At 43.4% G+C, this 14,762-nt stretch overlaps 1 protein-coding gene and 1 long non-coding RNA gene across 8 annotated transcripts in view; one reads left to right on the top strand and one right to left on the bottom strand.

Moving 5' to 3' along the window:
• Rapgef2 (Rap guanine nucleotide exchange factor (GEF) 2) overlaps positions 1–8,463 on the top strand; it is a 224,035-nt gene extending 215,572 nt beyond the window's left edge. For all 7 annotated transcript variants that reach the window (XM_006502250.4, XM_011240277.3, XM_011240276.3 and 4 more), the window contains 4 exons: positions 759–984; positions 1,526–2,085; positions 4,102–4,401; positions 6,413–8,463. In XM_006502250.4, the coding sequence (XP_006502313.1) occupies positions 759–984; positions 1,526–2,085; positions 4,102–4,401; positions 6,413–6,438 (1,112 nt within the window). In that variant the 3' untranslated portion in view covers positions 6,439–8,463. The remainder of the gene's footprint in view (positions 1–758; positions 985–1,525; positions 2,086–4,101; positions 4,402–6,412) is intronic.
• A 1,405-nt stretch (positions 8,464–9,868) lies between these two features.
• On the bottom strand, positions 9,869–14,310 carry Gm52609. Its single transcript, XR_003954502.1, has 3 exons — positions 14,155–14,310; positions 10,473–10,581; positions 9,869–10,337 (listed from the first exon to the last, which is right to left on the bottom strand). It is a non-coding gene; the product is annotated as a predicted gene, 52609 (long non-coding RNA).
• Positions 14,311–14,762: the final 452 nt, after the last annotated feature.

Raw genomic sequence — 14,762 nt, 5'->3', positions numbered from 1 at the left:
CCTTCTTCGTGTCTTATCCTTGTATTCGTGTCTCCACTTAAACTCTAAAGAATGTGTGGCTACTTCCTAGTGGACTTTGGTGACATTCTCGAAAAGTCAAAACATCTGTTGACATCTGTTGAAAGTAAGACACTCAGACAGGCACAGTGGCGCACACCTTTAATCCCAGCACTAGGGAGGCAGAGGCAGGTGGATCTGAGTCCAATGGTCTACAGAGCCAGTTCTAGAACAGCCAGGGCTATACAGAGAAACCCTATCTTGAAAAATAAAAAAAGAAAATAAGACACTTGCTGTCAGCAGTTTGAGAGTTGGGTCCATACTTCTAAAACTGATGGGTTCTTCTTGATGGAGTTTGGTTGTGGGAGGTTTTGCTTCCAGTTTTGTTTGTGTTGTCTTACTCTGCTAAGATTGCAATTGATGCCTCAGACAAGCCAGACAAGTGCTCAGTCATTGAGCTGTTCTCAGCTGAGTCTTTACTAAGCAGTGTGTTTGTAGCTAAGGAAGCAAGAGTAGTTGAGACACGTCATAGTTTCTTCATCTTTACCAAGAGTGCGTAACAATAGATACTTTTCTCACCATTGAATAAGTAACTTACACTTTATTAGAGTAAAATTTGAATCTCTTAGTCTTCAGGTATTTATACCTTCTTGAATAAACCCCCATTTCATTGTCAACTTACAGTTTTTGCCCATTTGGTGGACCTGTTTAGTTTTTGAAGCTTAAAATATCTAACTACTACATTTACCTTTCTCACTCAGGTTATGCACTGGCTCTCAGTGGCACCGTGGATAATTTCTCAGATTCAGGTCACAGTGAGATTTCTTCACGATCCAGTATTGTCAGCAATTCTTCTTTTGACTCGGTGCCAGTCTCTCTGCATGATGAACGGCGCCAGAGGCATTCTGTCAGCATTGTGGAGAGCAACCTAGGTGTGGGCAGGATGGAGCGGCGGACCCTGATGGAGCCTGATCAATACAGCTTAGGGTAAGCGTCTGTTCCTTGCGATCTTTCCTGTCTCTCTCTGTGGGTCTGTGAGTAAGTGCCGTGCTATTTTTGTTGTGCAGTCTGCTTTTGTAATGTGTTTACTCCTTGTGGCCTTCCTTCTTCTGGAGGAAGACTGCAGCAGTAGTAGACACAGTCCAGTCTCTGTCTGATCTGCCTTCCATGGGTAACCAGAGTATATTCTGCCACCCTGAACCTTGTAAGGAAAGTGTAAGTGCCCCTTCTTTGTAGCAGGCTGTCCTTCCCTCCCCATGTTTGCTTTGTAAGATGAATGAGCAATATGGCAGATCTCTGATCCCATTCAAGAGTACTTTCTTCCTCTCTAGGGTGGAAGAAAGCTGCCTTTCTAAGGGGAAAGATTTGTATAGGCATGGCAGCTCATGTCTATCATCCTAACACTTAGGCTGAGGAAGAGGTTCATGAGTTGAAGGCCAGCCTAGACTTCAAACCAAGAGCTTGTCATCAGCACAAGGGTGTTTGTTTAACAGCCTCACATCTTCCTTTCCTGTGTTTTGCTGGATAGGTCGTATGCCCCAGTGTCTGAAAGCCGAGGCCTGTATGCCGCAGCGACGGTCATCTCTTCTCCTAGCACAGAGGAGCTTTCCCATGACCAAGGGGACCGTGCTTCCCTCGATGCTGCTGACAGCGGTCGTGGGAGCTGGACATCATGCTCAAGTGGTTCCCATGACAACATACAGACCATTCAGCACCAGAGAAGCTGGGAAACACTGCCATTTGGGCACACTCACTTTGACTATTCAGGGGATGCTGCAAGTATATGGGCCTCCGGTGGCCATATGGACCAAATGATGTTTTCTGATCATAGCACAAAATATAACAGACAGAATCAAAGTAGAGAGAGTCTTGAACAAGCCCAATCCCGGGCCAGCTGGGCGTCTTCCACGGGCTACTGGGGAGAAGACTCAGAAGGCGACACAGGCACTATCAAGCGAAGGGGTGGGAAGGATGTCTCCGCTGAGGCAGAGAGCAGCAGCATGGTGCCCGTGACTACAGAGGAAGCCAAACCTGTCCCTATGCCTGCCCACATAGCTGTGACGCCGAGCACTACCAAGGGACTCATCGGTAAGTGTGGAAATGGAATGTTAGGGGGCACACCTGAACCATGGCTGTAACCTAGTTACTATGGAAACTGGCTCCTCTCTCAGTTGTCCATTGCCACATATGGTTCCAAATCAGCAGTGTGGTCCGAGCTGAAGTGACTCAGCCTTAGCGCTAAGTTGGTGGTCAGAGATTCATTTAAACATTCGGTAAAGATTAGCCCTCAGCCCACAGTGAATAGTTTCTTGCTGTGGCTATTATCTTGTCTAAAGTTTTTTTTCATTTTACCTGAAAATTATTAAGATAGATGTCTGTATTCTTCACCAAGTGATTTCCTTTCATTGAAACTTACAAAATGGTTTATTATTCTCTTGTCCCCTTGAATTGTATTAAGAACTCTGTATCCTTTGTATATTGAAACCTTTTTCATTGATTTATGTTATACAGGCACATTGTTTCTCAATTAAACAAGTTCCTTATGCATTCTAGAACAGGAGTAGAGTTCAGAAATGAGTAAAAGCTGGGAGAGGGGTGTCAGTCAGAGCTAGAATCCCTGTCCTGACACTTCAGACTGCTATGCTTGCTCATCCTTAAAATGGGCTTCATAATTTTACCTTCTAAAAAATGATTTATTTATTTCTAATTTTACGAGTGTAGGTGTTTTGACTACATGTATGTCTGTGTGAGAGTGTCTGATCCCCCGAAACTGGAGTTATAGACAGTTGTGATCCGCTATGTGGGTGCTGGGAATTGAATCCAGGCCCTTTTTAAGAGCAGCCAGTGATATAAACCACTGAGCTATCTCTCCAGCCCCCATAATTCTATCCTAATAGGGTTAGTGTGAGGATGGAAGAGGTCTTGCCATAGGACATCAGCAGTACCTAAAAGTGCTGGTGCTCCCTGGTGTAAAGGCTAGTGTGCTCCCCGAGTCTGAGTGCTGTTCTGTGCAGCAGGCATGAATATCTGTCTACTAGAACTGTGATGTAGATTGTGAGGTATGGAGAAAACCTTCTAGAACATAACCATATCACACATCACTTGTATTAGTGAGGAAATAGGTCTGTAGCCACGTAAGAAAGTGATATGTGTGTGGATGTCAAATTTGATATGCCTTAAAGATGAGTAAGGTTCCGGTCCTAATTCTTCAGCTGCTTGTTTTGAAGTATTTTCTGTTAACAAACTAATTCTCGGAATTTTTATTGCTGAAGAGGAGAGCAAAATTGTTTCTAGTTCCTAAGAAAATTTGAATTGTAGTCTGTCTGTTTCACAAATTTTTGATTACAGGTCACAGATTAATAGTTTTTCACTAAAGAAATCATGAACTTTGAGGAAAGCAGATGCTGCTTTGGTTTCCAGGACTTCGTACATTGTCATCCTGAGCCAGTCTTCTGATTTTACTTTAATTTACTGTTTTCCGACATGAAACCTAGCGAGCCAGAGCAATACAGAACTTGTTCTCCATTTGAGACAGTGCCCAGCAAACATGAACTGTATCCCTCTTCAGGTACAGGAAGAGAAGAGGAAAGAGATTTTTACCTCGCACTGATGTGTGCCTGGTCCCTCTTGTGCCTCGCTTTGTTTTAATCTTCACAGTAGGGCTGGTGAGATGGCTCAGCGGTTAAGAGCACCGACTGCTCTTCCAAAGGTCCTGAGTTCAAATCCCAGCAACCACATGGTGGCTCACAACCATCTGTAACAAAATCTGATGCCCTCTTCTGGAGTGTCTGAAGACAGCTACAGTGTACTTACATATAATAAATAAATAAATAAATAAATAAATAAATAAATAAATAAATAAATAATTAAAAAAAATCTTCACAGTAGGGCTAAGGGTTTGGTGGCCAACAGTTTTAACATCAACTGTTTTTAGCTGAACTCCCATGGTTTGCAGTAGTAGCTTTGTTCAGAAGTTATAATAATACACAGAAATGACCTGGTGAGTATTTGATACAGACAGCCTAGCTCCCTGACTTGTCTATCCTGCACCACCTTATGCAGCTTGAAAATCCTTGTACCTGACACCCTGCCTTGTCTTTGCAGCACGGAAGGAAGGCAGGTACCGGGAGCCGCCTCCCACACCTCCAGGCTACGTGGGCATCCCCATTGCCGATTTCCCAGAAGGGCCTTGCCACCCGGCCAGGAAGCCCCCGGATTACAACGTGGCCCTGCAGCGGTCCCGCATGGTGGCACGGCCCACTGAGGCCCCGGCACCGGGCCAGACGCCGCCTGCAGCCGCAGCCAGCCGGCCGGGCAGCAAGCCACAGTGGCACAAGCCCAGCGACGCAGACCCACGCCTCGCGCCCTTCCAGCCGCAGGGCTTCGCAGGAGCGGAGGAGGACGGTAGGCTTCCCTCACACCCCACCTGGGCTCCTGGGGTAACCCACTGGCAGCTTGGAGGAGTGGGGGCGGTGGCTCCAGGAGTTTTAATTGCATGTTGTAGAGAGCTCTTTTTGTTTTATTTTTTCCCCCTCTTTTGCAAGAGGAAGAACTTATCTTTTGAATGGTTTAAGGACTGCAGGGATTATCAGAATCGCTTGTAAGAAGGTGTAGACTTGATGGGAGTCTCCCCCAGCCCCTCCCTGCTGCTAGAGGTAGAAGCCAGGACCTAGGGGGTGCTAATTCTACAACACTTAGTAAAGCTAAAGTTTTTTTTGTGGCTCTGTTTTAAGGATTAGAGTAAAAATCTCTGGTTGTTGCTCATTTCAAGAATTCAGAGAAACATCTTTGCCTATTGAAGCGCTGCTGGTTCCGTTTCCAGTGGAAGCGTTGCAGTTGGCAACTTAATAGGTAGAAAGTGTTGCCTCGCTTTGAGTTTTCTTTATTGTGTCGAAGTGGCTTGAAGTGCTCGGGGTGGTTTATTTTAGTACACAGCCGTTATAGCAAAGTCTAAACATAATAAATGGAAATTACAATCGTTCAATTATAGATAAATAAATATTGATATTTTTGTATATTCCCCTGGAATTTTTTTTTGTAGTTTTTATTTTATTTGTGTCTGAGTGTTTGCCTGTTTAACTGTAGTTAAAAAGTGAGGGGCTTAGGGTTGAGAGAGAGTTCTGTGGCCAAGAGCTCTTGTTTCTTGGCCAGAGGACCAGAATTCAGCCCCCAACACTCATGTGGACATCTTAGAGCCCCCAGTAACTCTAGATACAGTAGATCCAACACACTCTGCTGGCCACTGGATCTCGTGTGTGTGTGCGTGCGTGTGTGTGTGTGTGTGTGTGTGTGTGTGTGTGTGTGTGTGTGTGTGTGTACATACAGAATTTTAAAAACACACTTTTTAAAAAGGAAGGCCTGGAGAGATGGCTCTGTGGTTAAGAATGTAAACTGCTCTTGCAGCACACACAGTTCAGTTTCCACACCCATGTAAGTGTGGCTCACGACTGCCTAAAATGGTAGTACAGGAAATCCAGTCGTTTCTTCTGGCTCCCAGGGACAACTTTGCTCCCATGCATGTACCTCACACAGAAGCAGGCATACATAGAAATCTTGGAAAGGTTTTAGAGCTTAAATAAATTTCACTAATCACTTTCCAACCAATAAGCATGTCATGTACATAATTTTATTTATTTATTGCTGTCTGAGTTTGGTTCCTTTTTCTGTTATAAAACCAATCTGACCAAAAGCAACTTGGGGAAGGAAAGGGTTTATTTATTCCATCTTACATTCCAGGTAACAACAGTCCATCATTCAGGGAAGTTGGAGCAGGAACTGAAGCAGGGTCCTGGGAAATACTGCTTACTGGATTTCCCTCAGGCTCACATTCAGCTCATATAGGCCAGGCCTACTTTCCAAGCGATGGCACCACCTGCAGGGGGCTGGACCCTCCTGAATCAGTTAGCAATCAGGAAAATGTCTAACAGGCCATCTAATGGAGGCAGTTCCTCAAGTTGAAATTTCCCTTTTCCAGGTTAATCAAGGTAGCAGACTGGCCATCACAGTTATTACTGTATATAAGACAGTAGGCTGGACCGGCTTCAGATACTTACTCCTGGCTCAGCTTCCTGGGTGCTGGAATTATGGACCTAAACAACCACACCCAACTGCCTTTTTAATAGTTTTTATAAACCAGGTATGACAGTGTACAAATTTCATCCCAGCATTTGGGAAGCAGAGGCAAGAGGATCTTGCCAGTCTGGTCTACATATGGAGTTCTAGCATAGCCAAAGCTACATAGAGAAACCCTTTCTCAACCCACCCCCAAAGATATATACATATATTTTCGTGGATATTGTGGATATCTGTTAAGATTTGCATGATGTACCCATTTTGTTGTTTTTGTGCATGATAGCACAGAAAAATTATCTACTTCTTGATTCCTTATTTTGTTTTCTCCCTGCTGTGTTTGCAGAAGATGAACAAGTGTCTGCTGTTTGAGGCCCAGGCTCCTTGATCCACAGTGAGCCACCCAAAGGAGAGCACAAGAAGACGTCCCAAGCCTTGGAGCCTTGGCACGCACATCTGAGGATGGTGGACCAGTTTGCCTCCTTCCCTGCCTTAAAGCAGCATGGGGCTTCTTCTCCCCTTCTTCCTTTCCCCTTTGCATGTGAAATACTGTGAAGAAATTGCCCTGGCACTTTGCAGACTTGTTGCTTGAAATGCACAGCCCAGCAGCCCCTGAGCTGCTGCCTGCCACGTCACGCAGTATCATTCCAAATTCCAAGATCGTCACAAGGCGATTCCCTCTGGCGGCCCTTCTCCATGCCTGGAAGGAGATTCCAATCTTCCTCTTAGATTTCAATCCAGTCCTAGCCCTCGATCTCATTTGGAAGATGAGAAAAGCTAGCCTTTGAACTACCCGGGGTCTCGAACCCACCAAGGAAGACAAAGACTGATATGAAATCCTTTGAGTACAGTGCTTGTCCACTTGTTTACAATATCCTTTAAAAAAAAATAAGTTTAAAGATTGTGTTCAGAGAGTAAATGTTATATCCATTTTATGATTACAGTATTATTTTGAACCTTAAGTAGGATTGCCAGCCTGGGTTTCTGAAAAACCAAATATGCCGGACAGGGTTTGGCCGCACCAAGGGAAGACCTGGGCAGTGACCCTGTCTTCCCATGTCCTTCTGGCCTTGCCCGTGAAGTGCCCTATCCCAGAAGCATCAAACGTTAGCCAATTACTTAAATACCAAGACTCCTCACCTGCCCCTTCCCCAGTGGGTGAGGCTCTAATGTAAAACAGTTTGCACATGGCCAGGGGAGGGAACTAGGACTTGTGTGTCCTGTCTGAGCCTTATGAGGCAGGATGGTGTTATTTAAGAGTGTGTCCTGCTCAATTACAATGGATGGCAACCCCTGTTTTTAAGTTATGTTTGTTTGTTTTTTTGTTTTTGGGTTTTTTTGTTTTTTTGTTTTTTTTTTTAGTTTTGTTAATTTAGGGTTTTAGAGCTTTTTGTTTTTATTTTTTAAAAGAAACATTTATAACTGGATAGCATTGCAGTGAGGCAGCTTGGGGTGTTGGAGCGAATGCCAGCTGTTTGTACTGCTCTTTCAAGACAGCCTCCCCTTGTTGGATTGGCACCAGAGAGTATGTCTTTAAACATGATTAAAGGTCACAAACATGGTTAAATACGCCAGCCTTTGCAAAATGGTTAGTCACCAAAGGCTGACCTGTAAGTGGCTTTGGGGACGCTGCATATGGAGAAGGCCAAGTGTAGCGCCCGTCTGCTCATAGCTGCTGCTAGCCCTAGAATGACTGAAAATGACCCCGCCGGTCTATTCTTGTGTTGTTTTTGCACAGACTCCGGAAAAGTGAAGGCTGCCAATCCGAGTAGTACTCAGATGTGAGGGGCTGCTGATCTTGGATTTTTCCATTAAATTCAGCTGATCATATTGATCAGTAGATAAACGTAAATAGCTTCAAATTTTAAAGGTCGAATTGCAGTGTTTTTTCACTGTGTCAAACAATGTCAGTGCTTTATTTAATAATTCTCTTCTATGTCATGGCGTTTGTCTACTTGTGTATCACATTGTCACTTACGCATTTGTAATTTTCCATGTAATATGCATTATTGCCAGTTTTACTCTATAGGCTATGGACCTCATGTGCATATAGAAAGACAAACCTCTAGCTCTACCACAAATTGCACAGATGTTATCTAAGCATTAAGTAATTGTAGAACATAGGACTGCTAATCTCAGTTCGCTCTGTGATGTCAAGTGCAGAATGTACAATTAACTGGTGATTTCCTCATGCTTTTGATACCACTTGTACCTGTATGTCTTTTAGAAAGACATTGGTGGAGTCTGTATCCCTTTTGTATTTTTAATACAATAATTGTACATATTGGTTATATTTTTGTTGAAGATGGTAGAAATGTACTATGTTTATGCTTCTACATCCAGTTTGTACAAGCTGGAGAATAAATAAATATAACATAAAGCCTTGTCTAAACTTTTCATGAATTGTGCATGCTTTTTACTACTGAAATGAAGCAGACAGAGGTTGCACTACAGGATTGGGCCTCGGGAGGCTGAGGAGTAAACCTCCTGCTTGGGAGAAACTGAGTGAACTGTTTCCTTTTCTTGGCTCTTTATTGGGTCAAAGGAATTAATATCATTAGTGTTAGCACCAATTAAGCCATGTTCAAATTCTTTCATGTCTCTTGAGGCTCAATGTAGCACTTGTCTCCTCTGTACCTTCTTCTCCCAATGTAAATCTCTAGGCCATCAGGACCCCTTGTTCATTGAAGTCACGGTCACTAAGAGAACAGGTCGGCTGTTCTCTGCTGACATCCAGCTAGCACGTGATACTCTTTGGTGACCTGTTGTGTTTTCATTGCTGGGGTTGAACTCAGAGACCTGTGCCCACTGAGTAAGCTTGGTCTGTTAGGTCTGAGGAATAGTATCTCAGTCCCTTAAAGAAGCATTTCTATTTAAATAGGTAAAAATCAGTTAAGTAGTTGCCTGCTTAAATACATGTTGAGAGCCAAGACTCTTCCTTCGAGCAGATGTAAGTAAAAGTCTGAGAAGCTGGACTAAACGCATGGAGACTGGGAGGCCAGGAACTGAAGGAGATGGAGGAGGGTGGCTCTCCCACCACCAACTCCTGCTAAATCTGTCTATCAAAATGGTTCAGAAATATGAAGAAAAAGGAAAGGTTGCCCTAGCGACTTCACCTGTTTAAGAGAACGTTCTCCTGATTGCCTTTTGCTTTCTGCAAAAAAAATACAAAACCAAGGCAAGTCACTTGCAGCTTCTATCCTTATCACTCTTCCACACTCTTAAGTAAGCAACCAGTTTAGCCAAATAGCCATCTGTAGGACTTTAATCAGCAAGTACCAGCCAGATACCACCAGTAAGAGGAACAGTTGGCATGTACGTGTGGATAATATAACTGCTGATCACCACTCTGGCTGTCAGCATGAACCTAGGAGAGGGGGGCCTGAAAACGAGGCGCTCTAAGGTTGCCTGCAGTAGCCACCTTTATTCCGAGCATTTGTATCCAGACAGTTTATACTCTGAGGGTTAGGAATCACATAAGTAATGCTCTCAATCACAAGGACAAGCCACATGTGCAGAAAATAAGAGTTTTCCATAGAAGCATATGAATAACAACAGCTGAAGTAAACTCACTTCAATCTGCTATACTAGAGAGCGGCTTAAAAACATTTTCCAAGAACAATTCTGTGTTTTGAAGAAAATGAGGTCACAGACTCTCTCGTCTTGTTTCCTTGGAGTTTTTTTCATAAGCACTCTGGCATCTCCTCCTTTTTTATTTTTTGATAGCAAGATATCCAGAGTGATTTTGACTTGAGATATTGTAGATAAATCTAATTCTCATTTGATGCATGAGTATTCTATAAATACGATGGATGTTAGAACTGTGGAAGCATTGTGTTTAATACTTTGCCACCAAGAACAAAGAACCAAACGATGTCAGGTACTACTAGTGACATTATTATGTTGACCACAGAAATCTAGAGAATAGCTTGAAAAGAGACCCAGACAATTTGTAGTTCTAGTATCTTGTAGAATATAATCTCACATTTGCCTTTAATAGTAATAAAAATTTTGTGATGTCCTATGCAGTCAGGAAGTGATTCAGTTTCCAAGGGGAAGTCCTTTCTCCAGATGGAGGAGTGACTGTTACAACCCAAGGTCTAGATACCTTCTCCCCTGGTGCCATCATTGGGGCCCAGGTGGGCAGACTTGACTTTTGATGGTAGAGCCACATCTCCCTTTGTCCATTAGCTGGAGGCTTGCTATCTTTCTGGTGACTTCCACTTTCTCCTCACACTCCACAGGTGTCTGATGGCTCAGGGCTGGAGGAGCTAAAGAGGAATTCGTGAAGTTTTAGTGGCTCCATCTGCAAGGACAGATGCACACCCACCCCTGCCCAACTTTCTTCTGGAAGAGTAAAAATGGGGCAGGTTAATGTATCAGCTTGCTTATTATACAGGCCATACCTGTAATAGATGAATCAAAACAGCCAGTTCCACCTGGTGGGCTGAGGAAAAAGAAGTCTACCATGAATCCCTCTCATACCCTTAGATGAACCAGCAGTAAAATAAGGATCTGTGGAATGGGAGAAGGTTGGACAATTTTTGTAATTACAAGTTCTGTTTATGAGAGAACCCTATAGCTTACCAGCTGGATAATGATTTCCTATCCTCTCATGGGAATCTGCAAGTGAAATTTAAAAATCTATAGAGTTCTGCAATGCTCTTTTAAAATGCTAAGGTTAATATGATACAGTAAGAGTGGAAACCATGTCATTGTTAACATCAGCCCCCCCCCCACACACACACACACCACATACACACACCAGATTTACTAAACTGAGCAAGAAGAGTAAGGTAAGCAGCTAGTATTTTATGTGCTGTAAATGAATTCATCCCCAAGTTTATCCTCTTGTGCTATATAATACCTAAAGGAGGCAATTTATTGGGGAAAATTAAGTTTAAAGGCAGTGAAGGATCCACACGATGAGCAAATGCCTCTTTAGTCTGGAACCAAATACCTGTAGTTCTTGCCTCTCTAGATAGTATCGGAGGACTGTAGAGTGCTGCCTTTCCTTTGAGAGTTTGAAATAAAGACCATAGGGCTTAAAATCATTTTGATTTTGTTGAAATCACACTGGAAATACCAAGTGTACCTCATGAGGCCAGGGAGGAAGTGCTAAGTTCCTGCATGGTTTCCTGCCATGGCCTGGCTTGCCTAGGTTGTAAAGTTAGCGTTTTCATAAGCTCTCCTCATCAAAAAGTGGAGATGATTCAATATTAAATTGATACTAAATTCCCCATCCCATGCTTCAGAATCATGTTCAGGCAATGGAGGGTTTGTCTAAAGGAGACGCCACTAACAGCCGAGGGAGCTGTCACCCACACAGGTGGTAGTGTTTTTACTTTTGATATTGCCTGCACAGAGAAAAACCCCTTCATTGCCCCTCATCACGTTTAAGGCTTGACCACCCAGTTTCTATTCATTTAAAGAATTAGCCACCTCTTTCTCATGATTAATATCCTCCCTATCTTTCCCAAGTATTTTTGGTTTTTTGTTTGTTTGTTTGTTTTTGTTTTTTTGGGACAGGGTTTTTCTGTGTAGCCCTGGCTGTCCTGGAACTCACTCTATAGACCAGGCTGGCCTCGAACTCAGAAATCCACCTGCCTCTGCCTCCTGAGTGCTGAGACTAAAGGCGTGTGCCACCACGCCCGGCTCCAAGTTCTTTAATAACAGCCCAAATTAATTGGCCCAATTTTGACCCAAATTTGACAAGTGTGGTAGTTTGTATATGCTTGCCCTAGGGTGTGGCACATTAGAAGGTATGACCTTTTGGAAGTAGGTCTGTCATTGTGGACATGGGCTTTTGTTTGTTTGTTTGTTTCAAGGAAATTCTTTTTTTTTAATTAGATATTTAATTTATTTATATTTTTTTTTTTCTTTTTTGGATCTTTTCTCTGTTTACATTTCAAATGTTATCCCCTTTCCCGGTTTCCCTCCTTCCTGGAAACACCCTATCACCCCCTCCCCCCCACCTTCTATGAGGGTGTTCCTCCATCCATCCACCCACTCCCACCTCCCCCACCCTCAATTCCCCTATGCTGGGGCATCTATCTAGTCTTCATAGGACCAAGGACCTCTCCTCACATTGATGCATGACAAGGCCATCCTCTGCTACATATGCAGCTGGAGCCATGAGTACTCCTTTGTTGATGGCTTAGTCCCTGGGAGCTATGGGGAATCTGGTTGGTTGATATTGTTGTTCTTCCTATGGGGTTGCAGACCCCTTCAACTCCTTCAGTCCTTTCTCTTATCTCCCCGATTGGGGACCCCACGCTCAGTCCAATGGTTGGCTGTAAACATCCACCTCTGTATTTGTCAGGCTCTGGGAGGGCCTCTCAGGAGACAGCCATATCAGGCTCCTTTCAGCAAGCACTTCTTGACATATACTATTGTGGATGCCAAGAAGGGCATGGGCTTTAATACCCTCTACTTAGCTGCCTGGAAGCCCGTCTTCTCCTAGCAGCCTTCGGATGAAGATGTAGAACTCTCAGCTCTGCCTGCACCATGCCTCTCTGGATGCTGCCATGCTCCCTCCTTGATAATGGACTAAAACTCTGAACCTGCAAGGCAGCACCAATTAAATGTCGCCTTTGTCATGGTGTCTTCTCACAGCAGTAAAACCCTAAGACAAACAGGGATTTTCCCCCCTTATTATTGTCACCTCTTCAGATTCTGTCTCATACTTCATTTGAAATTCCTTCAAAAACTGGGGATTGTACTTGTGCTCCTCCACACCACCTCCCCACTCCCCCAGATCCATCATGCCTCCACCTCCCTTCAGAAAGTAAGAGGCTTCCCAGGGATAGCAACGAAACATGGCACAACAACCTACAGTAAGACCAGGCACACCATCACATCAAGGCTGGCAAAGGCAACCCAGGAGGAGGAGAAAGGACCCACAAGTAGGCAAAAAAAAGTCAGGGATAGACGCTGCTATCCCTCTTGAGTTCCACAAGAACACCAAGCTATTTAGCCATAACATCTGCAGAGAACCTAAACCAGACAGACCCCTTCAGGCTCCTTGATCTTTTTGTGCACTTATGAATGGTATAGCTGGGCCTTGAGGTAGATCAATTTCCAACTTTCTGAGAAACCACCATATTGACTTCCAAAGTAACTACTATACAGGTTCACACTCCTACCATCAGTGAAGTATTCCCCTTGCTCCACATCCTTGCCAACATAAGCTGTCACTTGTGTTTCTGATCTTAGCCATTCTAATGGGTATAAGATGGAATCTCAAAGTCATTTTGATTTGCATTTCCCTGATGGCTACGGATGTTGAACATTTTTTTTAAGTGTCTCTCAGCCATTTGATAATCCTCTATTGAGAATTCTCTGTTTAGATCTATACCCTACTTTTTAATTGGATTGTTTGGTTTGTTCATGTCTAGTTTATTCAGTTCTTTATATATTTTGTATATTAGTCCTCCATCAGATGTGAAGTTGGTGAAAATATTCCTTCACTCTATAGGCTGCTGTTTTGTCCTTTGGATGCTGTCCTTTTCTTTACAGAAGCTTTTCAGTTTCACGAGTCCCATTTATTAAGTATCAATCTTAGTGTCTGAGCTATGCGTGTTCTGTTCAGGAAGTTGTCTCCTGTGCCTATGCATTGAAGGTTATTACCCACTTTCTCTTCTATCAGGTTCAATGTATCTGATTTGGGGCCCCATTTCATGAGAAGGTAGATTACCACAATCTTGGCTTGGAAAAATGATCGAATACCTAAAGGCAGTTTTACAGAGGAGAATGTGAAATTCAGTGCCTCAACTGAGTGCCCTCCTTTTTTTTTCCAGATAGCTTATACATTCTAAGCTACTAACTTTCTGACTTGACACCAAGGTGTTAATGAAAGCGATGTGTGCTGGTGGGGATCCATAGAGTAAAAGCATCACAGACTGTTTCAGCTTTCCCTTAACTTATGTAGGTAAGGACTTTACTCCCCCTAAAACCTATAGATTGCTACATGCCCCATTTGTCACTAAGTGGCTGTGTGGACAAAATGCTAGATACAGTTGTGAACTCGTTTCAGGCTCTTGCCTGGATGTCTATGCTTACAGATTTTGCCTAGGTGAACTGACGTACCTTCTAGCGATATTTTCTTTGGGGAGTGTGTCACATAGCTAGGGTTCTAGTTAGGAGAACTTAGTGATCTCATGGAGGAGGTTGGGTGTGGGTGCCATAAAGGCCAAATGCCAGGTGATTTGTGGTCTACAAGTTGTCAGGGTAGGCTCAGGAGCAGTCAGTAAGAGGGTTCTAGAACACTTCTCAGTATGGAATGTAAGAATTAACTCATTACAGTCTTGAGAATTCTGTGCAAAGGCAAAAAAAAAAAAAAAAAAAAAAAAGAATGGTACTAAAGCAGAAAGACATGAGATCACAGAAGTCATGAAGCAAGAGCAGCTCTCAGTGGGAAAAAAGAAAAGTAGGAAGCTGTCTGAAGTTTAGGAGGTGATGAGCCAAAAGTCAGAGCAGTGATGAGACCTTCATATCAGACATGCTCTGACCTGCCAGAACCATCACCAAGAAAACACACTACCCCAGACATACCTAGCTCCTTACCCCTGTTCTCAAGTCCAAAGGAAACTTAAGAATTTGAGCCTGTGATTATCATAGTAGCTCCTGCTTTAATAGTGAATCAGAATTCCAGTGATGTGCTAAAACTCCAGACTTTAGAAGTCTTAACCTTATGT

This window comes from Mus musculus, chromosome 3, assembly GCF_000001635.26.
Source record: "Mus musculus strain C57BL/6J chromosome 3, GRCm38.p6 C57BL/6J".
Taxonomy (NCBI): Eukaryota; Metazoa; Chordata; class Mammalia; order Rodentia; family Muridae; genus Mus; species Mus musculus.
The sequence above is the reverse complement of the archived record's forward strand: the minus strand, read 5'-3'. Positions and strand labels throughout refer to the sequence as shown.